General features: G+C 43.2%; 4 protein-coding genes across 4 annotated transcripts; 2 read left to right on the top strand and 2 right to left on the bottom strand.

Annotated features, from left to right (window-relative positions):
* Positions 1-1,181: 1,181 nt before the first annotated feature.
* On the bottom strand, positions 1,182-2,787 carry LOC124067186 (trace amine-associated receptor 4-like). The gene has a single exon (XM_046404329.1). It carries the CDS (start codon positions 2,119-2,121, stop codon positions 1,273-1,275), a length of 849 nt encoding a protein of 282 aa, XP_046260285.1. The 5' UTR covers positions 2,122-2,787; the 3' UTR covers positions 1,182-1,272.
* Positions 2,788-9,584: 6,797 nt separating this feature from the next.
* On the bottom strand, positions 9,585-11,172 carry LOC124067637 (trace amine-associated receptor 13c-like). The gene is made up of 2 exons (XM_046405174.1): positions 10,576-11,172; positions 9,585-10,395 (listed from the first exon to the last, which is right to left on the bottom strand). Exons 1-2 carry the CDS (start codon positions 10,737-10,739, stop codon positions 9,585-9,587), a joined length of 975 nt encoding a protein of 324 aa, XP_046261130.1. The 5' UTR covers positions 10,740-11,172.
* A 5,698-nt stretch (positions 11,173-16,870) lies between these two features.
* LOC124067181 (trace amine-associated receptor 13c-like) lies at positions 16,871-18,259 on the top strand. Its single transcript, XM_046404322.1, has 2 exons — positions 16,871-17,265; positions 17,429-18,259. The coding sequence occupies exons 1-2, from the start codon at positions 17,093-17,095 to the stop codon at positions 18,243-18,245; spliced, it is 990 nt and encodes a 329-aa protein (XP_046260278.1). The 5' UTR covers positions 16,871-17,092; the 3' UTR covers positions 18,246-18,259.
* A 7,812-nt stretch (positions 18,260-26,071) lies between these two features.
* LOC124067259 (trace amine-associated receptor 13c-like) lies at positions 26,072-27,383 on the top strand. The gene is made up of 2 exons (XM_046404476.1): positions 26,072-26,241; positions 26,405-27,383. The coding sequence occupies exons 1-2, from the start codon at positions 26,072-26,074 to the stop codon at positions 27,219-27,221; spliced, it is 987 nt and encodes a 328-aa protein (XP_046260432.1). The 3' UTR covers positions 27,222-27,383.
* The last annotated feature ends 570 nt before the right edge of the window (positions 27,384-27,953 follow it).

Here is a 27,953-nt window from a genome sequence, read left to right as displayed (position 1 = left end):
CCTGCACAGATGTTAATCCTCATACCCACTTACCACAAGTATGTCTAGCAACATACTTTGCCCTCCTACAAGACACAACGTAGGAGGGCAAAGCAATTTAATGTAGCTTTATTTAAACAACACACTTCAAACATACAGGCAATTGAAAGAACAGCATTAGCATGACTTTAAAACCAATCAAATGGTGAATTAGAATAAAATGAAATTTTAAAAAATAGATAAAACGAGATAAACACACCGGAGGTGGAAGCACATTGACATGTCAGTTTGTACATGCCCTGTCTGAACAGCACCTGAATGCAAGCAGTGCTTCACAATGCTTTTACCTCCTGCGTTCACAGCATTACAGTGTAGTTACAGTCAAGTAATAAGTTGAAAATTTCCCTGAATGCAACAAGAGAAAACTTGCAATACAGAAAACAATCCATCAAATGCAAAGGAGACAAGAAGTTTCTAACTTTGATTTGAAGGTGGCTTCATCAGGAAGTTGGTTCCAGCCTAGTAGCTCTAAGTTTCTATTATTCATAGTCATCATTCAGTATCTCTTACTTACGTATTGTTTAATTTCATTTGAAAGTAAAAAAATATCTTTAACCTTCAAAGATTTGTCAAATCTTTTAAAGAATTACTTTCTGCAAAACCTAATGTGCTGTGTGAAATGTACCATGTCCTGTACTGACTCAAGAAAAGAGCAAAAGCCTACTACCTCTCAACAGTGATCAAAAACTTATATACAGGGGCGTCACCATATAGCGGTAGTGACTATAACTGTAAAATTTAAAAATAAGCAATATTTTAATAATACACATATCATATTATAAACAACCCAGCAAAGATGTTTAAGCCTTGTGGATCTTTCATTTCAGTTCTTCTGGTTGCCTTTTCATTATTACTCCCAAGACATCTGCCTTCTCATGCATGAAAATAAGCCAAACTTTGCACATAGGTCTAGTCCATGACAAACTTTCAGCACTGCCACTATGGGCAAATAGTCCTGATGGTGGCGCTACAGCAACCATCTAAATTTTTCAATATTGTTTTACAGAAATCATACCAATATTGTTATTATGTATTCTGTTGGCCACAGTAAGTGTGCAGAATTCATATTAGAGACATTGGAGACATCATAAATTAACATCATACAGTACATCATATACATTAGAGACATTATCAGATACTGATGGTTCAGATGATTATTTTCAGCTGCTGAAAACTAAAAAACTGTTTTGAAATTATAGATTAATATAGATACATGTATGCCACAGTGTCTCTTTATAGTATGTTGGCCTCATGGGAGTCAGACTGTAGTATCTGTAATGTGACAACAAGTCTAATAGCTTTTTTAAACCAGGGATAGAAAAGAGCATAGATGAGGGGGTTAAGGCAAGAATTAAAATACATAAGGAAAATCACAAATGCCTCAGCTGAAGAACCGATGAGGATGTCATGGCCTGTGAGAGAGACACAGTAATATGGGGAGTAACACATCAGAAACACAATAATAAGAATACCCAGTGTCCTGGCAGCTTTTAACTCAGATTTCTCAACTTTCATAGTTTTTGAATGCTTGAGTGAGACAGTTGCAATGCTTAATTTCGTGGCACGAGCTTGAGACACAGCCACCACAAACACTCTCATATACAGAAGTATGATAACAGAAATGGGAATAATGAAGCCAACAACAAGATCAACAGCTCCTGTAATGTTGACAACACATTCACCGTTGCAGGATTTATACTTGCCTGGTTGTTTCAGGTTATCATATAAAAGGATAATGCTATAGAAAACAGAACAAATCCAACACAGGAAAATACATAATGCAGCAACCTTTTGAGTGACTTTGATGGAATAATGCAAAGGGTCACAAATGGCCACATAGCGGTCAACAGAAATGAGTACCATGTTTCCCACGGAGGCAGAGATTATGATGACTGGCAACAGATAATATAGCACACACATGAGGTCATCCAGGATCCAGCAGGTCTCTGTCAGGAGTATTTCAACTGGTATCAGCAGAGAGCCCACAAGAAAATCTGAGACAGCCAGAGAGAGGAGCAGGAAGTTGGTGGGTGTGTGGAGACACCTGTCACCAGAGAATATCATCATTGTGAAAACTATCATCCATATTATCAAAGTGTGCAAAAAGCAATAATGATAAAAACCCCAATATATCAAAATAGTAGACCAGAATAGCAAGTATGTGATGATATCTGGGCTTACACAGTCCAGATCCACTTCTTCCTAGAAATCTGAAGAAAATATGACAACATTTTATTGTATGCTGTGAATGACACATGCCTGAAATGGGAAATAGAGATGATGACCAGAAGGTTGAGAGCAGCAGTGAGAAGGGAGATGGAGAACAGTAGAATGTAAAGAAGTACAGTGTCAAAGCGAGGAGGCTCCGGTTTTGTGCAGGAAGAGTTGAGCAGTTGTGGGAAGCAGAGTTCAACTCCCCCCTGTGCCATCACCTGAGAGTGGAGGAAGAAGCTGCTGCATTCTGGCAGCTGTCTGACTAAAGCTTCCTGACATACACACTTAAATAGATACATCAGTAACAGAGCTCTACCAAGAAATCCTGAGCACAGCACAGATATCAGCACTTGGGTATACGGTATGTTAGCCAATAACATGACAACAAAATGAATTATAGAAAAATAGGTTTCAGGTAATTTTGAAATTCTCTCCATTACATAATTTGTCCAGCAGAGTGCACTGACAAGTTCAGTTTCACATCGTTCTCATTTCCACATTTTCAAATACTGACATTTGGTCACATCCCGTGGCCTCTTGTACTGACCCTACAAGGTAGCCTTTAGCATCATGCTTTCAGATAACTCCAATGTAAACCTTTCTGCAGCAACAGACACTCAGGGTCAGACGCCAGACAGCTACTATAAAGAGTCACAAAGTCTACATGTGCAGGAACCTGGGCTGGATGGATTATTAAAACATAGGACTTTCAGCCAGAAGACCACTGTTCATCTTCTAAAGTCAGCAACCAAGTACTTTGTGCCTGAACCTAATCAAATCATTCAAAATGTTCACCACATTAGAAGGGATCCTCCCCAATTTTTATGAGCAGTGTGTATTCAGTTATCTCTTTACTTTTATCCCTGACCTAATTAAATAAGGGTTGTGCTGTGTATTTGTTTAGGTTTGAGTTGCTGGTGCTCCAATGCTGTATCTAAAGGCATAGCTGTATCTGAATGTTTCATTTTTATCATTTCAATATACATACATTAGAAATAAACAATCCTTTTGTGACCGATTCACAAAAGGTACATAACATACAGAAAAGTGAGAATGCGAATTCAATACTCGTAATGCCGTCACTGAACTGGTGAATTTATTAATGTTATTTCAGCGACTTGTTTCCTAGACACTTACTATATAAATGAAGAAACAGGGAAAAAAGATGTCCTTTTAATTCTCATAATTAAAACCCATCTGCAAGGTAACTGATGATATGATATAATATGTTTATTTTTGTGTTTGTCTTTTAGGTGATCAGATCCTTTTAGCTCATATTGCAACACTACAGCACTGCAGAGGCGGCTGTTTGCAGCTGTAGTCAGAAGGTCTCCGGTGCTAGTTGCGGGTTTCTCGAACCCGCTGATGAACACCAGGGGTGAAAGGTGCCATCAAGCCAAAGAAGGCGTCCTACAGGGCATGGCTGGCTTGTGGGACTCCTGAAGCAGCTGAGATCTACTGGCAGGCCAGACGATGCGTGGCTCGGGCAGTCACGGAAGCAAAAATCAGAGTGTGGGAGGAGTTTCGTGAGACCATGGAGAAAGATTTTTGGTTGGCCATGAAGAAATTCTGGAAAACTGTCCGACGACACAGAAAGGGAGAGCGGCACTGTGTTTACAGTGAGAGTGGAGAACTGCTTACCTCGACTGAGGATATAGTCGGGCGGTGGGAGGAATACTTCGAGGATCTCATTAATTCCACCAACACGCATTCCTTGGTGGAAACAAAGCTGGGGGGCATGGGGGGAGGCTCTTTCATCACTGGTCAGCTACGCTGAGGTAGTTAAACAGATCCACAGTGGCGGTGCCCTCCATGGGGTTGGATCAGATGTGTCCAGACTACCTCAAGGATGTTGTGGGGCTGTAATGGCTGACACGCCTCTGCAACATGGTCAACGTGGTCATGATGAACAGTGCCCTTGGAGCCCTTCTATTGCTTTGCTAATGTTTCATAGCTGTGGGTTCTCCCCTAAAGAAGAACGCACTTTAGGGAATTTTCATAGCCTCATTATTTTACACTCTGTCCAGAGGATTGTGACTCAGACTTCGTCAAAAAAGTCTGTTTATTTGGAAATCGAGTCTCTGCGTCTGAGTCTTGCTCCGAGCCCCAGCTTGACACCCTGGAGACCTAAAACAAGACTTAACACATTGTGGCAGGACGCAATCGGTGGTCCTGATGAGTTTCAGCTGGGTTAGGATCTCAGCTAATTGCTGGGGGAGAATGCTGCATAAAAGGAGCAGCACCTGTCTTCCTTTTGGCTTGAGGGAGGCTGGGTCGGGCATTTTCTGGCGTGCTCCAGCTGATTATTATTGTAGGGGGGAGGATAACCTGGCAGCCACGCAGTGTTGGCTAATCGTCGAAGGAAATCACTGCTGCTTTGCCTCACGCTGGATATCGCTTTACCTTAGCACTAATTTACTAATTGCTAAGACTAATTGCTTTACCTTGCCTCTTTGGCTTGGTTGCCTGGCTTCGGGTGTACGCCGCCCCGCTGCAACTGACTTGGCCACTGGCTGGCACTTGGCTTGTCGTTCGGCGTTCCTGTCGCTGGGGCTTTCTTTCTGTGTGTGTGTGTGTGCGTGCTAGTTCGTGTTTGTGGAGTGGGTGAGGGAGTAGCGTGGAATTTATTCCTTTTGGTCTTTTGCTTACTGTCACACCGCGGTGAGGTATTGTCTTGTTTTGGGTTCTTTGTCTCGTCATTTCCTGTTTTATTTTGAAGTGTAACTCTCCTCTCGTTTCAGGTCACTTGCCCTTCCTCGTGTCTCCAGTCTGATTGTCTTCCTGATTACCTGAATGTTTCCACCTGTTTCCCATTACCCTCATGTGTTCAAAAAGTCTGTGTTTCCCTTGTCTTGTGCCAGTGTGTTTCGTCCTTGTATGATCACGCCAGCATTTTTCATCATAGCCACAGAATCTCGTCAAGAAGCACTTTGTTGAATCTTCTGTTTAGAGTGACTTTTAGTTGTACCTTTTCATAGCTCAGCTTAGATATTAGTTAGATTTAAACGTTTTTCCTCTTTAAGAGTGATTTTTTATTGTTGATCTTTTGTTTAGTAAGTTTTCGATTATCCTCCATTTGGAGTGATTTTTTTGTTCATAGGTAGCATAAAATTACTGACAATGCTGTGCATTTAAGGCAAGAGAAAGATAAGTGTGTGGATCTGGTTATTACAATTATATGTGTTGACAATATGATGATAATGATTCCAGGCTCTTCATCAAGACATATCCAAACCAAATCATTTTGGGTCTTTAGCTCGCTGTTCAGTCCAAATCTCCATGCAAACCTAAGAACATAACCATTTCCAAGTATTGGTTAATTGTCCCAATATAACAGTGTCTGTATGTGTCTTATCCAGAACTGCAGTGAAATGATAAATGTTAAATGATAAATGCATTCTCTATCTTTCAGAATGTAAAATGTAAATGTAAAAATAAAAAGCATGTGAAATGGATATTTTGTCAAGACCTACATTCAACTAACCTATCACCTGGAGCAGAAGTCTGAAGGACAGAAACAAAAAGGTTGAAATTAATCTCTTTGCCTAATTTTTAAAGGCTGATTTCCATCATTTAATCACTTGTCACAACGCAAGCCACCCCTTTACTACACTCTTCTACTTAGTATAGTATTATAAATGTAAAAACTGATGAGCATACTGGTGTTCTATGTTTTTAATGTACATTGTCTTGGCCAGGTTAGTTTTTGTTGCATATAAATGCAAACTAGAAGTGTTTTTTCTCGGTTTTGGAGTTTATTCTTTCTGCCTTAGTGGCACTATGCTGAATCTGCACTGTGGAATTCAGAGGTAACCTGAAAGGGCACCGTGCTTATGGATGCACTGGGGACTTCATTGGTGGTTCCCTTTATTCTTTGACGTAATTATTAAGTGTGTGGCAGGTGTGTGAGGCAGTGGCTGTAGCAAGGATAATAACAGTAATGTTCATGAAAATCTGGACTAAAGGAAGACCTGTAAAGCTGCATATGTCCTTTCTTATTCCCCTTGAGTTTGAGCAATTATATGTATATTTAACAGGCTTACAGTCTTTGGAATTAATGGATTCCGCAATATATTTTTTGTGAGACATGTTTGTGAGATATTTGTTTTAATGGTTAAGAGCATTCTCATATATATATGAGAATGCTCTTTTTACACCAGAGTTGTGCCAGACTCCCTTGTAGATTTTATTTTATATTGTTCTCATGGCATGATTAACAGCATAGATGGGCCAGTAAAAGCCAATAAGCCTCAAACAAAGTCTGTAGAGCTGATAGGTATAGTTACAGTCAATTCTTGATATACAGCCACAGGTAGAATAGGGCTGACTAACTCTTAGTCTTTTATGAACTTCAGATCCACTGGGTATTTCTTTGGTACTGTCAGTTCAATTCTGTCAGTCATCCCTCCAGACATCAAAATACATTCATTTTTTATGTTATTACAATACATTTTTGATTCCAGGTTTGTGTAAACCACTGAAGCAATTTGCAAATCTGTTATCTAATGTATTGAAGGCCTCCTGCAGCTACGTCATCTTAAATCAGTTACGTGACAAGGACGCGCCGGCGCGTGTGTTGACTCCAGCGGGTTAATGTGGCCCTCTTGATGGCAGTAGTAGCAAACCACAGATGCAGTAGGTTTCTGTTCAGGGGCATCTCGGGACCTAACTGTGGGCAACGGACTTCTTACAGGCTGTCTACTGGGCTCACTAGTCTTTGAACCACTCCCATGACCAAACCCCTCAGACCTACCTCGAGCTGCTGGTCTTGGTGGTGGCTCCATCCGGAAGGTCTTGTGGCCCCGCCGAGCTGCCATGAAGTTCTCCACCAGCTCTGCCACCCTCTGACCGTCCTGGGGATTGTGCCCCTTCACCCAGACTCTGATGTCGGGGTTCAGGGTACGCAGGAACTGCTCCAAGACGAGGGTTTCTATCACCTCGTCGATCGTCTTAGTTGCTGGCCAAATCCACTTGTTAAAGAGATCCTTGAGCCGGGTGTACAACTCCCGAGGTGTTTCTCCTGGCCTGACATCCGGTTCACAGAACCTCCTCCGGTACACCTCCTCATTGATCTCGTATTTATTCACGATGGCCTCCTTCACCTGATCGTAGTTCATAGCATGATTTATGTCCATGGCCACATATGCACTATGTGCCTTGGCAGAGAGGTAGGGCACCAGGATCACCACCCAGTCCTCCCTTGGCCAGCGGTAAGCCATAGCTAGCCGCTCAAATGTGTCTGTCTGAACCTCCTCTTCCTCCTCTGTTTCATCTGGGGTCTGCCTGGGGCAATCCATTCTCACCTCAGCTTGGCCGTCTTGCGCCCCACAGCCACACTTCCCCGGTTGTCCTCTCATTCGACCTCTTCTCTCCAGCTTCTCCGATGGCCACGATGGCCATTACATTGAACTAATAACGATTTGCTTATCTAACGTTACTGAACCATTTATTTTGTACATTACTTTATGATGTACCACAACATTTATGGACAGTTGTTTTATTCAAAATGAAATAAATAAATGTGTAGAAGAAAGAAGAACTAAACTCAATAAATAAATAAATGCATTTATTTTATTTCAAAATAATGTATTTCATAAGTCTACATTTATTTATTTCACAGGACTTTTATTTCATGTAAATGACGTGTAAATGATGGATCCTGTGGAAATGTACCTTTATCTGCCCAAGTACTTCCAAAATCTTCACTGCATGCCAATCCACGAGCAGAGTGAGTCTGACAAACCCAGGTTGTGGAGTTTCAGGGCCAGCATATCCGGGGGGGCGGTGTACGTGGAGCCAGCCTATCTCCTGACCTATAGGCTGCATCCCGGGCTTTTAGCAGGGGCCAAACTGTGCTGTCCACCCATGGTTTTTGATTAGGAAAAACCGTGATTGTCTTTGTGGGTAGGACAGCATCATTACAGAAGTGAACATAGGACAACACAGCTGACGTGTATTCCTCCAGGTCAGCGTCTGCTTTGAACACTCCCCAGTCTGTGTGCTCAAAGCAGTCCTGTAGGGCTGAGGAAGCCTCCTCAGTCCAAACCTGGATGGTTCTGGTGGTGGGTTTGGTCCTGCAAATCAGAGGTCTGTAGGCCGGGATCAGCTCCACGGAGATGTGATCTGCCATGCCCAAGTGAGGAGCTGCTACAGCCTTGTATGCCCCTGGGATGTTACAGGATACCTGATCATATTGCACTCTCTGGTCAGAAAGTTGATGAATTTGGGGAATTTGGGGAGAACAGCCTTTAATTCCACATGGTTAAAGTCCCCAGCCACGATCACAGCCGCCTCTGGATTAGCGTCCATTTGGCTGCTAATCAGGCAGTATAGCTCCTCTAGCGCTAGCTTGGCGTTAGTCCTCGACTTTTGTTTACGTTGTCTCCTCCGTCTCCGAGGCCACAGAGGGGGGATGGCAAGAGCCTCTGTGGTCCGCTGCAGCTCTGGTGGGATCAAATCCAGCTTTGGGGGTGCAAACAGTCTGTGGGGGTGCAAACAGTCTGTTCCCCAATTCCCACAATTCAGCCCTTCCGCACTGAATTAACGCTTTGAGTGGTAAAAACAGTAGTGAAAGCACAAACAAAAACATGAATAAATACACAAAAAGCCGAGAGCCTTGAGCCACTGCGTGCACCCGCGCCGCCATCTTGTTAGTTTGTTAGTCTATGTTAGTTCACTCTGCATGAAGATGCATCACACAACCCAAGCCAAACCTACCAATAAAACAGTGTCATAGTTAATTGTAGTCATGTTGGGGTGAAAGGCTTGATCTAACACTCAGTCAGCTAATTCTCATTGGACATGAAAACACTACAGTGTTTTGATGTGGATTCCATTCTACTTCACTGCATCAACAACCTTTTATAGCGTATTATACAGTATATCATTTATCATGTTTTATACCACAGTGTGTTAAAATACATTAAATTGTTTCCTGCAGGGTTTTATTTCAGCCTAACTTGATGCTGTTGGCTGAAATCTAATATAAGCAAACCCATATTGGGGTTATCTTTAAAATAAATGTCAAGGCCATTTCTTCAGCATAGAATTAATACTAAACCCTCTGACTGCCCAACAAAATATATTGGTCAAATAACCCAGAGGCTTTGTTTGAACTAGAGTTAATAGGTGACCATGAAAGGCAGACAGTGAAAAGGTAGTTCATTATATGGAGTACATTGTATATACAAAATGAAGAGAATAAAGAGAGAATGATGCATAATCACACTTATATTTTACATTTGCACAGACTTTTTGATTTGTGAATTAAGTGACATCAGTAAACATTTAAGCAACACTTCATTTCTTTTTCACAGAAAACATGTCTGTCTCTACAATATGTTGACCTCACAAGACTCAGGCTGGAGTATCTTAAATGTTACAATGAGTGTAATAGATTTTCTAAACCAAGGATAGCAGAAAGCATAGATTAATGGGTTTAAACAAGAGTTAATATAGAAGAGCCAGGTTTCTAAGGGCACAGATGTAATGCTAAACAACGTGTTCTGGCCTACAAGAGAGGAACAGTAATATGGGCAAAGGCATGTCAGAAACACAATAACAATGATGCCAAGAGTCCTCGCTGCTTTCATCTCTGATTTCCTAGCAGGCACAGTCTCTGATAGTGTGACAGCTGTAATGTGAGACCTCATGGCACGAGCCTGAAACACAGCCACAACAAATACTCTCATATACAGAACTATGATGACAGTGACAGGACCAATAAAAGTCAAAATAAGGTCAGCAACACCTGCAATGTAGTTAATGACAACCACACACTCTCCAGTGCAGGAATTATACCTGCCTGGTTGTTTCAAGTTCTCCTTCATTATGAGACCGTTGTATAGAACAGAGCAGACCCAACAAAGACAAATACAGATTGTTGCTTCTCTCACAGTAATTTTGGTGAAGTAATGAAGAGGGTCACAAATAGCTACATAGCGGTCAACTGATATGAGGACCATGGTTCCTACTGAGGAAGAAGTGCTAATGAAATCTAAAATGCAAAACAAAGCACACATGCGGTCACCAAGAACCCAGCAGCCATCTGTGAGGAGAATCTGAAAGGACATCAGGAGGCCCATGAAGAAATCTGAGACTGCCAAGGAGAGGATGAGGAAGTTGGTAGGAGTGTGGAGCTGCCTGGAAAGAAAGAAAGAAAGGCATCATATATATTATTACATGACATGAAACAAATAATAAAGTAAAAACATACAAATTTTAATAAAATTGTGAATCAACATAAATACATTTTTAGTTTCTTTCTGAATCATTAATTTCAGTATGACTATCACTTTCATGAACTGACTGAATTTTCGCTACTTGAAATGGGTGATGGAGATGACAACCAGCAGGTTGAGAGTCGCAGTGAGCAGAGAAATGAAGGCCAGCAGTGTGTAAATAAGTACAGCCTCAGTGTGCGGGCGTTTTGGCTTCCTACAAGAGGTGTTGAAGAGCTGTGGAAAGCAGAGTTCAGTCTCCATCATCAGAGAACAAGAATGTGGACAGGCTGGTAAGCCTTGGCAACTTTGTGACCAAACCTCTCTGAAGAGCTGATTTAACTCCTCTCCTCTTCATCCCCTTGTCCTTACTACAGCTGACTTTTTTCTTTCTATCAAAGTAAGGCTCCTCCTTCTCCAGGGCAAAATCTGCACCTACATCAGGTCCTGAGATTAGCTCTTGTAAAGGCTGGTTTCTGCTCATGATCAAAGCTAGTGATGACAGCCTGTGTATTAAAAAAAACTGCTCCAAATTGAAAAAAAAAAAATATGAAAAACCTGCCTCAAATTTCCACAACTTTGGGATGACAACTCCATGTAATGATGCATGTGAAGACTAAAATGCCTCTGTCAAGAAAAGTGCGGCATCGCTGACGCAGAGAGCTGAACCCCAATGCAGAATGTCAAATAGGCAGGCAGGCGGTGGTCCAAAATAATATTTTTTTATTTATAACAAAAGCACTCAAAACAGGGACACACTGTGGCACAAGGATCAACAAAAAGCTGTGGCAAAAATCATGGCGAGACAAGAAAAGAAAATCCTGGATGGAGGCATGAAGACAAAAATGACAAAAAATGGGGCATGTTGCCTCAGGCGGTCTGCCCAAATGCTGGGCCTGAACCCAACATGAGGCTTCACCCTTGCAGGCTGAAGATTGGGCTCTGGGGTGACCTGGAGACATGGTGAGAAGGTCTGCAAGAGCATGCTGTGGCATGGAATCCTGCTGTGGAGGTCTGCTGTGGCATGGGGTGCTGATGGACCGTGGAGCCGGGACTGGAGCACTGGAATCCTTGGCGGCGGACGGCCAGGTCCACGCAGCCGGCTGGAGTGCTGGTCTTCGCGGCGACGGGCGGCCTGGTCCTCGGAGCCGGCACTAGCAGTGGGGAGCCTGTCACTGACGGCTACCCTGGACCTCAAGCGGCTCATGTGCACCTTCCAGAGGTGCCCAAGACTGGGAAGCCTGATTGCCAGCCGGGTGCCCCGAAACAGAATCTGTTTCATTCTGGTCAGATTGTTCTGTCAACAAAAGTGCGGCGTCGCTGACGCAGAGAGCTGAACCCAGATGCAGAATCTCAAATAGGCAGGCAGGCGGTGGTCCAAAATAGTATTCTTTTATCTCTAACAAAACAACTCAAAACAGGCACACACTGTGGCACAAGGATCAACAAAAACTGTGGCAAAAATCATGGCAAGACAAGACAAGAAAATCCTGGCATGGAGGCATGAAACAAAAAAACAATCCGACAAAGAGTGACGGGGAAGATGAAGACTAAATAGACAACATAACGAGAGACAGGTGAAACACATAAGGGAAGGAGAGAAGTACATATACCACACATTTGTTTACAAGTCTAGACCATGGCTTTTGAATGATAGCACTTCACCAAACTATTAGTGGTACTTATATAGGCCAGTACAATTTAGTATTGAAAACAAACTGATACACAAAATGAGTAACGCGTATGTTAAATGTGTGTTGAGGTCAGGACTGTGCAGGCCAGTCAAGTTCTTATGGAGCTTGCTTTGTGCACTGGTGCACAGACATGTTGGAACAGGAAGTGGCCATCCCCCAAACTGTTCCCACAAAGTTGGGGGCATGGAATTGCCCAAAATCTCTTGGTATGCTGAAGCAGAGTTCCTTTCACTGGAACTAAAGGGCCAAGTCCAGCTCCTGAAAAACAACCCCACACCATAATCCCTCCTTCACCAAACTTCACACTTGGTACAATGCAGTCTGACAAGTGCTGTTCTCCTGGCAACCGCCAAACCCAGACTTCAGTCCGTCCATCAGATTGCCAGATGGAAAAGCATGATTCGTCACTGCAGAGAACGTGTCTCCAGTGCTCTAGAGTCCAGTGGTGGCGTGCTTTACACCACTGTATCCAACGCTTTGCATTGCACTTGGTGATGTATGGCTTGAATGCAGCTGCTCGGCCATGGAAACTAATTCCATGAAGCTCTCAAAGCATTGTTCTTGAGCTAGTCTGAAGGCCACATGAAGTTTGGAGGTCTGTGGCGATTGACTCGAAATTGAAATTTGACTTGAAATTTGGCGACCTCTGCGCACTATGCCCCTCAGTATCTGCTGACCCCACTCTGTCATTTTACGTGGCCTACCTTGCTGTCATTCCCAATCGCTTCCACTTTGTTATAATGCCACTGACAGTTGACTGTGGAATATTTAGTAGTGAGGAAATTCCACAAATGGATTGGTTGCACAGGTGGCATCCTATGACACTACCATGCTGGAATTCACTGAGCTCCTGAGAGTGGCCCATTCTTTCACAAATGTTTGTAGAAGCAGTCTGCATGCCTAGGTACTTGATTTTATACACCTGTGGCCATTATTTGGATTGGTGAGTGAATACTTTTGGCTATGCAGTGTATTGCCAATCGTCAACATCTTCCTGCCTCCCAGTTTGTAAGACCGGTTCTCCTGCTTCACCTTCAGCAGATTATAGCATCAGTTCCTGTGGTATCTCTTCAGGTCAAGTTTTGAAGTTTTACTCCTTTCCCGCATTCTATGCCTAGATCTAACTTTTGTGTTCTGTGCTCAGGTTCATTCACCTGCCTCTGCCTGCCCCATCCTGATCCTGCGTCAAAGTTTGTTTCCTGTCATCCTCCTGTGGATTCTTTAGTTGGCGTTTTGGAGCTCATTTGTCAAACTCTTCTTTGTTTCAGACCACACGCACTCACCTGCCGTCCAGACTCTATGCAGGACTTGCTAGTGGACTCTTTGTATCAACTAGTTTCATTCCGTTTGGCTTTGTACATAGGGCTGTTGAGCCAACTCTCAGCATTGATGATTTCTTTACTTCTTTACTGATAAGATTGTGAACATCAAAGCGAGTATTAGGGTTATGGTTAGGGAAATAGGGGAGGACTGGCAGTAATACTCCACTAAATTCAGTTTCTCTTATAGCAACCTCCACACCAAAAGTATGTTTGGACAGCTTCTCCCCCATTCACCTCTCAGAGTTAACTTCAGTCATTACCTCATCCAAGTCATCCACTTGTCTACTTGACCCAGTCCCAACTAGACTGCTATCTTTCCCTTAGTTAACATTTCTATACTGAAGCAGATCAATCTCAATCTCTTTAGTCACAGATTATGTACCACAGGCCTTTAAGGTGGCTGCCATCAATCCACTATTAAAGAAATCTTCCCTTGACCCAGATGTATTAGTTAATTACAGACCTATATCCAAACTTCCAAACATCTGCAAGATCCTTGAGAAAGTTGTCCTAGAGCAGCTACATTGACATCTCCACTCTAACCACCTTTTTGAAGCTTTCCAATCTGGATTTAGAGAACACCATAGTGCAGAAACAGCACTGAGAAAAGTTTCTAACAACCTTCTTCTGGCATCCAACAGAGGACTTGTCTCCATACTTGTAATTCTAGATTTCAGTGCTGCATTTGATACCATTGATCACAACATTCTTCTCCAGAGACTGGACTATGAAATTGGGATTTAAGGATCCGCCCTTTGATGGTTCAAGTCATATTTGTCTGACAGGTATCATATATTTGTTAACATTAATCATAATTGCTCCAAGTATAGTAAAGTTACTTATGGTGTACCTCAGGGTTCAGTATTAGGGCCGATACTTTTCACTCTCTACATGCTTTCATTAGGAAATATTATCTGGAAGCACTCCATTCATTTTCATTAATGTTAATTAATTAATTAATGTGTTTATGTTGTGCTGATGATACACAGCTATACTTATCTATAAAACCAGAGGACAGAAGCCACCTTACCAATTTGGAAAACTGTCTGAAAGACATTAAGTCCTGCATGTCCTCCAACTTCTTATTACTTAATTCAGAAATAAAGTCATTGTATTTTGACCTAAACATCTCAGGGACTCTTTCTAGTCGGGCCGCCATCCTGGATGGCGTCACACTTAACTCTGTTACAGTGGTGAGGAACCTTGGAATCATTGTTGACCAGGACCTGTCCTTCAATCCCCATATAAAACATATCACTAGGACTGCCTTCTTTCACCTCCGTAGCATAGTTAGAATAAGGAACATCCTTTCTCAGAGTGATGCTGAGAAGTTGGTTGGACTCATCAGGATACAAGGAGCCATCTTCCCTCCTCTCCTCTCCTCTCATCTTTTGTTGTGAATTGGCGCTATATAAGTGAACTGAATTGAATTGAATTCATCTCCTTCTACACATTTGCTGTTCCATCTTTGTCTGTTATACTGTGATGTCTGGCCTTGGTGTCTCACACTCTCTCTGTGTCTTCACAGATTTCTCCAGAGCTCCATCCATCTGCACCAACCTCCACCTGCATCACGTCTTTCCCTCTGCTTCTACCCAGCCTGTCATCCCTGCTTATCAACCAATCTGATACTCCTGCTTTCCATGTTCATGGCCCAGCCTGCCCATGAACATGAGCTGATGGAGTTGCCTCCGTCAGCTCTCCCCTGACTGAACATTCCCCATCTATCCCATATCTCATGTTATTAACTGATTTCCTGCCTGTACAACATCCATTGTATGTCTGCCCATGCTGGGTGAGGGATCCCTCCTCTGTTGCTCACCCTGAGGTTTCTCCCGTTTTCTCCCTGTTAAAAGTTTTTCTGGGAGTTTTTCCTTAGTCGATGTGAGGGTCGAAGGGCAGAGGATGTTGCTATGATGTTATGTAAAGCCCTTTGAGACAAACTGCTTGTAAAAATGGGCTACACAAATGAAGTTGTCTTGTCTACATAGTTTTCTTTATAATTTGGTGGTAAAGATCTTTCAACTGTTGAACTCTAGTCTGCATCTACTTACTGAAGTCTTACTGAGGTCCCGTCTTTATACTGAAGCTTAAGACAGAGAGCACTTTGACCAAATTAAAAAACTCGAGGTACACATAAATATGTTTTTCCCAAAAAATGGTTTCTGTCATTTTAGTTCATTCTTATCATTCTGCTGTGTGTTCAAGTTTTCATAGCCATGGACTACAAATGATCTCAGCGCAAGATGGCATCGCTCATATCCTGGATATTTTGGCTTCAGTTTAGTACAGAGGAAAGAAGTGGAAACATGTCATCCATCTTAATATAAGTCAATTATTTTTACATAGAAAACGGTTGGATTAATGTTAACTTTTAATTGACATTATACGAGTCTGGCAGAAGTCGAGTGGAACATGCCCTACGTTACCTAATGTCAGCTATTACAGTTAATATGAGCTAAAGTTTGCTGTCACAGCTAATGCAGGCTAAGGTCAGCGGTCTAACGTTAGGTTGAATGTGAAAAATACCAGCAGAGAGAAGACTTATGTTGTTTATTGCACCGTCTTAGTACCTCCTCAGTAGGACCCCTGTCAATTCAATTTGGCTGCCAGGAGTTTCAAAAGCTTGCAGTTAGTCTGCCTGTCTGCGGTACTTCCCTTGCTGGACAAAAACGTCATTGGTAAATTGTTTTATATTCATTATTCGTGATGACACAGGTTTGTGTGAGTTTCCTTTTATGCATATTCTCCATGAGCTGTGTCAAATGAGATGTTTTTATCTTGTTTTACCTTATGTGTACAAATTATAAATTCCTATTTTGTGCGCATCAACTGTAGAACAACAGATTAACTGAACAGCATTCAATTTTTTGGATCTTAACTCCGCATTACTTTCCAACATCTTCCTCAGTGTCCTTAAATCATGAAACTGGGTTCTCTAATAACTGGGTCTTCTTATTGTTTTGAAATAACAAGTGCTTCAGTGCTTTGACGCACAACAAAACAAAAGCTTGAGGTGCTGTTTTAGCTTAGCAGCTAATGGTGGATGGGAATGTGTCACATCAAACATGCAACCCTGAGAGAGGAGGCAAAGCTGAAATCATATTACCGTTTTTTTATTGTAAGAACTTTAGACATATCTATACTTCACAACCAGGTTTATGGTTATTACAGTAACCAGGTGCTCCTCTCACTTCCTTGTCGTGCTTGTGTCTGCGCTAAAAATATGGAGACACTTTTAATAAAAACACTTTTTAATATAATATTCTGAATATATTAGTATTAAATATTATATTTACTATTATTATCCACAATAAAACAGCTGTGACTGTGTTGTGCTTTGTTGCTCCCCAGTAACAGCATGTACATGGTAAGAAGAAAGCAGACATAGGAAGGAAAAATGAAATGGAGGGTATAGTCTGATAGAAATGGATAAAGAAGAAATTAAAGAACAGTGAAGTTCAATTGCTGTTACTAAAAAATGTCAACAGATGGAAAGAGGGAGGAGGGATTTAGAAAAAGGAAAGAGATAAAGTGGTCATATGACAAAGAGCTTCTGGCAGAAGGCTGAAGGTGTTCAGCAGCTTCTGCTCCCTTCTTTCTAATGATGAAAACCCTCGATGAAGCTGAACTCTGTTTTCCACAACTAAACTCCTCCTGCAAGAAGAACATGCATTCTCACTCTGTGTCCATACTCACTTACACAATGTTGTTCTCTATCTCTCTGCTCACTGTAACTCTCAACCTGCTGGTCATCATCTCAGTTTCACACTTCAGGTGGGCAATTATTTGACCAATTCATGAAGCTGTTAAATGTACAGAATATAACTGTGGAATCTCAGACTGTGAAGGAAGATTTTCATGTTTCTTAAGGGCTTTTATCTGTTAGAATGCTAATACAACAATTAATCTAAAGCATGTTGCTCTCTTTTCGCTTCAGGCAGCTCCACACCCCAACCAACTTCCTCCTCCTCTCTCTCGCTGCCTCAGACTGCTTTGTGGGCTTCCTAATGGTGTTTCAGATTATCCTCATTGATGGTTGCTGGTTTCTTGGTGACCACATGTGTATTGTGTATAATGTTTTGGCCTACATTGTTACCTCGACCTCAGTAGGCACCATGGTTCTCATATCAGTTGACCGCTATGTGGCTATTTGTGACCCTTTACATTACACCACCAAAGTCACTCAAAAAAGAGTTAAGTTCTGTATTTGTCTGTGTTGGATGTGTTCTGCTTTCTGTCACATTCTACTGCTGAAGGATAACCTGAAACAACCAGGAAGATATAACTCCTGCACTGGAGAGTGTGTGATTGTTGTTGATTATGTTTCAGGACTTACAGATCTGTTTGTGTCCTTCATTGGTCCTGTCACTGTCATTGTAGTTCTGTATATGAGAGTGTTTGTGGTGGCTGTGTCTCAGGCTCGTGCCATGCGCTCCCACATTGTAGCTGTCGCTTTCCAGCATTCTGAGACAGTAACTGCTAGGAAATCTGAGATGAAAGCAGCCACTACTCTTGGTGTTGTTGTAGTTGTGTTTCTGATATGTGTCTGCCCGTATTTTTGGGTTACCCTCACAGGCCAAGACACAATACTCAATGCCTCAACTTCCGCCTTTATATTATGTCTGTTCTATTTTAACTCCTGTCTAAATCCTCTGATCTATGCCTTTTTCTACTCGTGGTTCAGAAAATCTATCAAACTCATCATTACGCTTAAGATACTGCAGGCTGACTCCCGTTACATCAATATGCAGTAGAGAGGGAATGTGACATATTAACACATGCTGTTGAAATTTTTGTAGCCAACATGCTGCAACATGTAACTATTTCTTTATGTTGTTGGAAATTTCTTCATGTCAGTGTATTACAAAATCTAAATATGTAAGGAAACTGATAAAGGCATAGTATTCATGTTTTGTGATATGAATATTTTGTGAATAGTGATTGAATGAGTCTACCGCAAAGAGCCTCTGTTTGTTGTGCATTGTTCATTCACTGTTTTTCATCATTTCCATTCCCGCCTCGCTTGTTTTGTTGCAGTAGTGTAATATTTTTAATTACTGCACACAAGAACCATGAAAGGTTTTAGTCACAGACCCGCTTTAAATAAGCTGAGAATTAAACAGATCTATTCAAAAAAAAATACAGACTTTTTCAGTCTTTTCTGTCCCAATAAAGAGGGGACAAAATATCACAGTGACAGATAATCTGGGTAAATTAAGATAAAATTGCTTCTTTTTTGCAAGACCCATGACCCATGACTTCCAAAACGGGTCCAGAAGGTCTTGCCTGCTTGGGCAGCAGTATTGTGGATTTTTTGTATGAAGACAGACTTACATATACTGACATACTTGATGAGAATCAAGTTTGAACCATTTTTTCCCAGTGAAATTAATTATGTGGCGTACACTGTATGAGTTACGAGGTGGCATCAGTCTAAGTCGAGTTCATATTTTGTTGATGGTATGGATAGTTTTTTGTCAAATTGCTATATTATTCTATTTTTTTTAGAAATGAGTTGTTTTTAGGAGGGGATATCATGATGATGATGATATTGATTATTATTATTGTTGTTGTTGTCATTATCTAAAGTTGAGAGAGGAAGTTCTAGGTTGGTAGTCAAGTTGTAGTTTAAGTTGCAAATATTTGTTACAAGTTGTTTACCCCACACATTGTGATAAAATTAAACAAACTGTGATTAAGGAAGACTTGTTTATGACAAAGGCATTTGTTGTATAATGCCTTTGTCCCTCCAAGTGTCCACATGACCATTTATCAATGAGAAAATCGGGGTTGCTTCATATAGAATTCAATTTAGATGATACAAAACTGGGAGTTTGTAGAATTTCCACCAACCAGTCAGAGCTGCTGTTGTATAGACTGTCTGAGAAAGGACTTGTCTTTTTGGTCGATAAAACAACTGTCAACTGTTTCAAGTCATGACTAATTACCAGAAAGTTTGTATAGATTTGGCCATCTTCATTACCACCACCAGTATTTAGGCTCCAGGGGGGAAGCACCCCCCTGTTCTTCTGAGCGTTTCCTGTGGTGATCAACTTCCTGCTGGGGTCTAAGCGCCAAGGTCTGCTTTACCCTTCACAATAAATTCATTTGAATCGAATTATCTCATTCGCTTTTCTCTCTTCTTAGTCTCTCCTGATTGAAGTGTGTATGTATTCCAAGTATGCATAATTCACACAATGCCCAGTATGAATTAGAAGTACTGAACACAACAATGAGTTTTCCTCGTTATATTTAATTTCTTTGAACTCCCTCACCTGTGGGTCTGTTGTCTGCCTTTGGGTTTGGCCTTAGTTCTTGACTCTATCATAGAAATGTTCTGCAACATTTCCTGTGTGAGGTCACGTGTAAATAGGAGCAGAGACTGATGTTCTGGTAAATCTGTACTGTCGATTTCCACCTCAAGGCTGAATAACAATTCAGGAAAAATGCCAGTATAGTTGTGTTGTGAAGGAAAGCAATTACAATGCAAGGACAAGCACATAAAGGGTTCCCTTTATCCAATGAAAAATGCTTTCAGAGTGAACCAATTACAAAATGTTTCAATATATATTTGTTATAAATTATAAGTAGCTGTAAAAATTATGTTGTTTCCGCAGAAAGAAATTTATGTGTATATGTACATTATGACAAAGTGCAGGGGCACCAAAACATTCGTAGCCCTGAGCCTAAAGTGTTAAGGTGCTTATGTGCATGTGTGAATAACTCACTTTGGATCAAAGGTGATCTCAGAATGTTACTGGGATAACTGGTTAGTAATTTAATGGTATAACCTAACAATGTACAACCTACAAGAAGAGAGGGCCCTGCTAAATAGTGTGATTATAACTGGCTTTCTGGTGGAGATTATGTTAAGTCAAGTCAAGTCAACTTGTCATGTTCCTTGTCTGTTAAGTGTTTTATTTTTTCCCTCATGTTTCATGTCTTGTCTTCCTGTTTTATTTTGTGATCACTCACCTCTGTCTCTGTTCCAGGTTCCTGTCTGCCCTGCCCCCTCCTCGTCTGTGTGCACCTGATCCCTGATTGTTTCTCCCGCACCTGCCTCTTATCATTCCCCATTAGTTTTGTATATATACTCTCTTGTGTCTTGTCTCGTTGCAAGTTTGTAGATATTCACATCCTCACGTTCCAGCATTTCTCACAGCCACAGTCATAGCTACTTAATGTTTGATCCCTGGTCGTTTTTTGACCTCGTCTTTTTGCCTCTCGTCTCGGATACTTTTGCCTGGTTTGACTGCTTTTCTGTGTACCGGCCTCTGCCAGGAATAAACCTTGTTTACTGCTCTACCAAGTGGAGTCGTGCAGTTGAGTCCTCCTTTCACCGAGCCAGGTACTTGACAGTACGAACTGGCTAATATGGACTCAGCCGACTCAGACCCGGTTCGGCAAGCCCTTCGAGCACAGGGACAGTGGCTAGCTCAGCAACAGGAGCAGCTCACGTCTCCGTGTGCTCATCTGAGAGAGCTGGCGCTCCGCCAGGACTCAGTGATGACAGCGTTGGGCTCACAGCTTGGTGATTTACTCAGTCACCTGCCACGAGAAACTCCTGCAGCGGCGCCACCTAACCCAGCCACTCTTCCAGGGTTACCCTCGGACTCACAGCCGCGTGTTAGCGGCGCCTCATCGTGCCTTCAGCTCTCTCGTCCGAAGCGATTCTCCGGGGAATCATGTGACATGAAACTTTTCTGACGCAGTGTGAGAAAAGTTGAACTGCAGGCAGCGGCTTTTCCCTTGGACCGAGCGAAGGTGGATTTCATCATCTCCCACCTCACAGGGCGAGCTGAGGCGTGGGCTACGGCAGAATGGAGCCGCAGATCGGCAGCCTGCTCCACCCTCGCCAGTTTTACTCGAGCCCTCGAGCAGGTGTTCCAACACACCACGCCAGGTAGAGAAGCCACCAGGTCACTACTCAAGTTGAGACAGGGTAAACGCAGGGTTTCAGACTATGCTATCGACTTCCGTTCTCTCACCGCTGAAAGCGAGTGGAATCATGCGGCATTGAATGACACCTTTTTTCAAGGACTTTCTGAATCTGTGAAGGAACAGCTGATACCCGTCGATTTACCAGAGGATCTAGATTCGCTCATCGCTTTGGCCATCAAAATCGACAAGAGACTCACTGAGCATGACCAGGAGAGGGGACGGCTTCGGGCCACACCGCGGGTGGAGGAGCGACTCCCAGGATTGGCCGAACAACGTCCGTCCGCCGGCATCCAGCCTGGTTCCCATTACTCACCCCACGGAGGAACCTATGTAGCTGGGTCGGACCCACCTTCCCGTGGAGGAGGGTCTCCGCCGACAATGGGACGGAAGATGCTATTACTGCGGACAGCTTGGCCATTTAGTGAGTGCTTGCCTTATCAAAGGGGCCAGTGCACAGTCTAGGAAGCAGCTCCTGGTGAGTAGAAGCTTCGTCATTGGTAACCCCGCCAGGTTTCAGCCACAAGTCAGGTTCATCTCAGACGCTAATTCTCTTCTGGTCTCCGTGTTCATTGACTCTGATGCTGACGCTAACCTCATGAACTCTTCTCTCGTCAGGAGACTGGGGCTGAGAAAATCTGGTCTCCGTCGCCCTCTTGAGGTTAAAGCCGTGGATGGCACCCTCCTGGGCAGGATGACTCACCGGACTCAGTCGGTTAAGCTAATTTTTCCTGACACTCACATCGAAATGTTGAGTTTCCATGTTTTTGACTCGGTGGCTCACCAGGTAATTCTAGATCACCCCTGGCTCTGGGCCCATAATCCTGACTTTGACTGGGGCAGTGGGAGGATTACCTCATGGGGCCCTGAGTGTGCTGGTTCCTGCCTTCCCAGGTCTAGCAATCCAGCTGCTATTCCTGACCCCTTGAACCCTGACCTAGTTAATGTGCTGCCATGTTACCATGACTTAGCTGAGGTCTTCAGTAAAGCCAAAACCATGTCTCTGCCGCCACATCGCCCCTATGATTGTGCAGTTGATCTTTTACCAGGTAGCACCCCCCCTAGGGGCTGGTTGTTCTCTCTCTCAGCCCCAGAACACAAAGCCATGGAGGACTATGTCAGGGATTCTCTCGCCGCCGGAATTATTCGTCCCTCCTCATCTCCTGCCGGCACAGGATTCTTCTTTGTGGAGAAGAAGGACAAGACCCTCCGACCCTGCATCCATTACCGTGGCATCAATGACATTACTATTAAGAACAGGTACCCCCTTCCCCTCATCTCTACAGCCTTCAGTTGTTGGAGGGGGCCACGATTTTCACTAAACTTGACCTCCGTAATGCATATCATCTCATTAGAATCAGGGAAGGAGATGAATGAAAGACGGCTTTCAACACCCCCCCATTATGAATATCTTTTCATGCCTTTTGGTCTCACTAATGCTCCTGCCGTGTTCCAAAACTTGGTTAATGATGTGCTCCATGATATGATTAATGTTTTTGTTTTTGTCTATTTAGACGACATCCTGATCTTCTCCCCCGACGAAGAGACCCACACTCACCATGTCCGCTCGGTGCTTCAGAACCAGCTATTTGTGAAAGTGGAGAAATGTGAGTTTCACAAACCCTCTTTCTTTCTGGGTTTTGTCAACTTTTACAGAAAATCTTTCGCAACTATAGCACTGTAGCCTCACCTCTGCATGATCTGACCTCTCCCCACAGACCATTTGTCTGGAGCCCCGAATGCGAAGCTGCATTTCAGGGCCTCAAGAAAAGCTTCACCTCCGCCCCTGTTCTCATACTCCCAGATCCCAGTCAGCAGTTCGTGGTCGAGGTAGACGCTTCGGACATCGGTGTCGGAGCGGTCCTCTCTCAAATTAATTCCCAGGATGGTAAATTGCACCCTTGTGCATTTTTGTCCAAGAAACTCTCCTCGTCAGAGCGAAATTATGACATTGGGGACCGCGAGCTGCTCGCTGTCAAGGTGACCCTGGAGGAGTGGAGGCACTGGCTGGAGGGAGCTTTCCAGCCATTCCAGGTATGGACCGATCATAAAAATCTTGAATATTTAAAGACCGCTAAGAGGCTCAATGCGAGGCAGGCTAGGTGGGTTATCTTTTTTAGTCGCTTTGACTTCACCCTCTCCTACCGACATGGTTCTAAGAATGTCAAACCTGATTCTCTGTCTCGAATGTTTAGTCATGACCATGTTGAACCCGAACCCAGAACCATCCTACCTGAAACCTGTTTTGTGGCCATGCTCTCTTGGGAAGTAGAGGAGAAGGTTAATGCGGCAGTCGAGGGGGTCATCATTCCCCCTGAGTGCCCCGAGGACAAACTTTTTGTGGTTCAGGCTCTCAGGTGAGATGTGATCCATTGGGCCCATACTAACAAGACTGTCTGTCACCCCGGTATTCGTAAGACATTGTTTGTGGTACAACAATGTTTTTGGTGACTTTGATGACTCAGGATGTCACAGATTATGTCAATGCCTGCTCTGTGTGTGCCAACAATAAGGTTTCTCATCAGAAACCCTCAGGAGAACTCAGGCCCTTGTTCATTCCTCGACGCCCCTGGTCCCACATCTCCATAGACTTTGTCACAGGACTGCCCCCTTCTGACAGTAACACAGTGGTTCTGACGGTGGTGGACAGATTGTCCAAGATGGTTCATTTCATTCCTCTTCCCAAGCTCCCCTCAGCCAAGGAAATGGCTGAGGCCATGATGTCTAACGTGTTCCGCATTCATGGTTTCCCCACAGACATTGTTTCCGACCGTGGTCCTCAGTTCGTCTCGCTGTTCTGGAGGGAGTTCTGCAGCCTGCTTGGTGCCACGGTCAGCCTCTCATCTGGTTTCCACCCACAGACCAATGGGTAGTCAGAGTGCCTGAATCAGGAATTGGAGACGGGTCTTCGCATCTTGGGGCAGTCGTGGATCAGCGGTTAGGGTGTCGGACCCGTAACCGGTGGATCGCTGGTTCGATTCCCTGTACCGGTGTCCATGGCTGAGGTACCCTTGAGCAAGGTACCTAACCCCCACTGCTCCCCGGGCGCTGCACGCGGTCACCCACTGCCCCGGGTTTGCTGTGTGTGTGTGCACGTCACTTGGGTGGGTTAAATGCAGAGCACGAATTTTGTTGGAGTGAGTTCCCTCCAATGACAAAATATGTCACTTTCATCTTTCATCTTTCATCACTGCAGTTCAGAATCCTGACACCTGGTCCCAGAAACTGGTCTGGGTTGAGTTTCCCCACAACACACTCCCGTCTGTCTCCCTCCCAACCCTCTCTTTTCCCCACCATAGACCCGGAGTCTTCGGTACCATCCGCATTGGCCTTGGTGAGATGCTGTAGGGGAACCTGGGAGCGAGCTCGCCAGTCCAATCTCTACAAGGCAGCCGCGGACCGTCAGAGGACTCCCGCCCCTCGCTACAGGAACGGTCAAAGGGTGTGGTTATCCACCAAGAACCTGCCACTTCGGATGGAGTACAAGAAGCTCGCTCTGAGGTTTGTTAGTCCATTTCCCATCACCAGGGTCATCAACCCAGTCACTGTCCAGCTGAAACTCCCAAGATCAATGCGGATCCACCTCCTCTCTCTAATCCGACTCATCATTGTTGTTGATGCGTCCCACCACTGCTGTGTCATCTGCAAACTTCACTACATGACAGCTGGGATGCCTCACCGAGCAGTCGTACGTCAGCAGAGTGAACAGGAGGGGGCTCAGCACACAGCCCTGGGGGGAACCAGTGCTGAGGGTGATGGAGGAGGAGGTGGAGTTGTGGATCAGTCTGAGGTCTGTTGGTCAGGAAGTCCAGGACCCAGTTCCCAAGTGTGTGACTCAGACGTGTTTCTGTAGGGCTTTTATCCGCTAGAACGCTAATACAACAATTAATCTAAAGCATGTTGCTCTCTTTTCGCTTCAGGCAGCTCCACACCCCAACCAACTTCCTCCTCCTCTCTCTCGCAGTCTCAGACTGCTTTGTGGGTCTTGTAATGGTGTTTCAGATTTTTTGGCAGAAAAGATTAAGAATGACAGTGACATTTTGACTAAATTGTTTCATATTCATTATTCGTGATGACACAGGTTTGTGATAGATATACCTTGGGTCTATCTTGCATCTCCATACACCCTGTAGGCTGTATAAAGGCCAACAACTGGTACTCGCACCCTCTGCAATGAGCCATCAGCTGGTTGAGCTCAGAGGCCAGAACGGCTTGTTTTTATCTTGTTTTACCTTATGTGTTGTACCTGAATAAGTGCTTTAGTGTTTTGACGCACAACAAAACAAAAGCTTGAGGTGCTGTTTTACCTTAGCAGCTATTGGTGGATGGGAATGTGTCACATCAAACATCCAACCCTGAGAGAGGAGGAAAGGCCGAAATCAAATTACAGTTGTTTATTGTAAGAACTTTCGACATATCTATACTTCACAAGCATACCCATTGGAGGGTATAGTCTGATAGAAATGGATAAAGAAGAAATCAAAGAACGGTGAAGTTCAATTGCTGTTACTAAAAAATGTCAACAGATGGAAAGAGGGAGGAGGGGTTTAGAAAAAGGAAAGAGATAAAGTGGTCATATGACAAAGAGCTTCTGGCAGAAGGCTGAAGGTGTTCAGTAGCTTCTGCTCCCTTCTTTCTAATGATGAAAACCCTTGATGGAGCTGAACTCTGTTTTCCACAACTAAACTCCTCCTGCAAGAAGAACATGCATTCTCACTCTGTGTCCATACTCACTTACACGATGTTGTTCTCTATCTGTCTGCTCACTGTAACTCTCAACCTGCTGGTCATCATCTCAGTTTCACACTTCAGGTGGGCAATTATTTGACCAATTCATGAAGCTGTTAAATGTACAGAATATAACTGTGGAATCTCAGACTGTGAAGGAAGAGTTTCATATTTCTGTAGGGCTTTTATCCGCAAGAACGCTAATACAACAATTAATCTAAAGCATGTTGCTCTCTTTTCGCTTCAGGCAGCTCCACACCCCAACCAACTTCCTCCTCCTCTCTCTCGCAGTCTCAGACTGCTTTGTAGGTCTTGTAATGGTGTTTCAGATTATCCTCATTGATGGTTGCTGGTTTCTTGGTGACCACATGTGTATTGTGTATAATGTTTTGGCCTACATTGTTGCCTCGACCTCAGTAGGCACCATGGTTCTCATATCAGTTGACCGCTATGTGGCTATTTGTGACCCTTTACATTACACCACCAAAGTCACTCAAAAAAGAGTTAAGTTCTGTATTTATCTGTGTTGGATGTGTTCTGCTTTCTGTCAAATTCTACTGCTGAAGGATAACCTGAAACAACCAGGAAGATATAACTCCTGCACTGGAGAGTGTGTGATTGTTATTAGTTATGTTTCAGGACTTACAGATCTGTTTGTGTCCTTCATTGGTCCAGTCACTGTCATTGTAGTTCTGTATATGAGAGTGTTTGTGGTGGCTGTGTCTCAGGCTCGTGCCATGCGCTCCCACATTGTAGCTGTCGCTTTCCAGCATTCTGAGACAGTAACTGCTAGGAAATCTGAGATGAAAGCAGCCACTACTCTTGGTGTTGTTGTAGTTGTGTTTCTGATATGTGTCTCCCCGTATTTTTGGGTTACCCTCAAAGGCCAAGACACAATGTTTAATGCCTCAACTTCCGCCTTTATAATATGTCTGTTCTATTTTAACTCCTGTCTAAATCCTCTGATCTACGCCTTTTTCTACTCGTGGTTCAGAAAATCTATCAAACTCATCATTACACTTAAGATACTGCAGGCTGACTCCCGTTACATCAATATGCAGTAGAGAGGGAATGTGACATATAAACACATGCTGTTGGAACTTTTGTAGCCAACATGCTGCAACATGAAAATATTTCTTTATGTTGTTGGAAATTTCTTCATGTCAGTGAATTACAAAATCTAAATATGTAAGGAAACTGATAAAGGCATAGTATTCATGTTTTGTGATATGAACATTTTGTGAATAGTGATTGAATGAGTCTGCCGCAAAGAGCCTCTGTTTGTTGTGCATTGTTCATTCACTGTTTTTCATCATTTCCATTCCCGCCTCGCTTGTTTTGTTACAGTAGTGTAATATTGTTAATTACTGCACACAAGCACCATGAAAGGTTTTAGTCACAGACCTGCTTTACATAAGCTGAGAATTAAGCAGATCTATTCAAAAAAATATATAGACTTTTTTAGTCTTTTCTGTCTCAATAAAGAGGGGACAAAATATCACAGTGACAGATAAACTGGGTAAATTAAGATAAAATTGCTGCCTTTTTGCAAGACAAAAGATCAAGGATTGGGGCAGCACCCATGACGTCCAAAACGGGTCCAGAAGGTCTTGTCTGCTTGGGCAGCAGTATTGTGGATTTTTTTGTATGAAGACAGACACACTTGATGAGAATCAAGTTTGAAGCCTTTTTTCCCAGTGAAATTAATTCTGTGGCGTACACTGTATGAGTTACGAGGTGGCATCAATCAAAGTGGAGTTCATATTTTATTGATGGTATGGATAGCTTTTTGTCAG

Source organism: Scatophagus argus, chromosome 11 (genome assembly GCF_020382885.2).
Source record: "Scatophagus argus isolate fScaArg1 chromosome 11, fScaArg1.pri, whole genome shotgun sequence".
Taxonomy (NCBI): Eukaryota; Metazoa; Chordata; class Actinopteri; family Scatophagidae; genus Scatophagus; species Scatophagus argus.
The sequence above is the reverse complement of the archived record's forward strand: the minus strand, read 5'-3'. Positions and strand labels throughout refer to the sequence as shown.

Coding starts and splice junctions, on each gene's coding strand:
- LOC124067186 (XM_046404329.1), bottom strand. CDS start 2,121: ATGATAGTTTTCACAATGATGATATTCTCTGGTGACAGGTGTCTCCAC.
- LOC124067637 (XM_046405174.1), bottom strand. CDS start 10,739: ATGATGGAGACTGAACTCTGCTTTCCACAGCTCTTCAACACCTCTTGT. Junction 10,396..10,575: donor ATCTCCATCACCCATTTCAA/GTAGCGAAAATT, acceptor CTTTCTTTCCAG/GCAGCTCCACACTCCTACCA.
- LOC124067181 (XM_046404322.1), top strand. CDS start 17,093: ATGATGAAAACCCTCGATGAAGCTGAACTCTGTTTTCCACAACTAAAC. Junction 17,266..17,428: donor ATCTCAGTTTCACACTTCAG/GTGGGCAATTAT, acceptor TTTTCGCTTCAG/GCAGCTCCACACCCCAACCA.
- LOC124067259 (XM_046404476.1), top strand. CDS start 26,072: ATGAAAACCCTTGATGGAGCTGAACTCTGTTTTCCACAACTAAACTCC. Junction 26,242..26,404: donor ATCTCAGTTTCACACTTCAG/GTGGGCAATTAT, acceptor TTTTCGCTTCAG/GCAGCTCCACACCCCAACCA.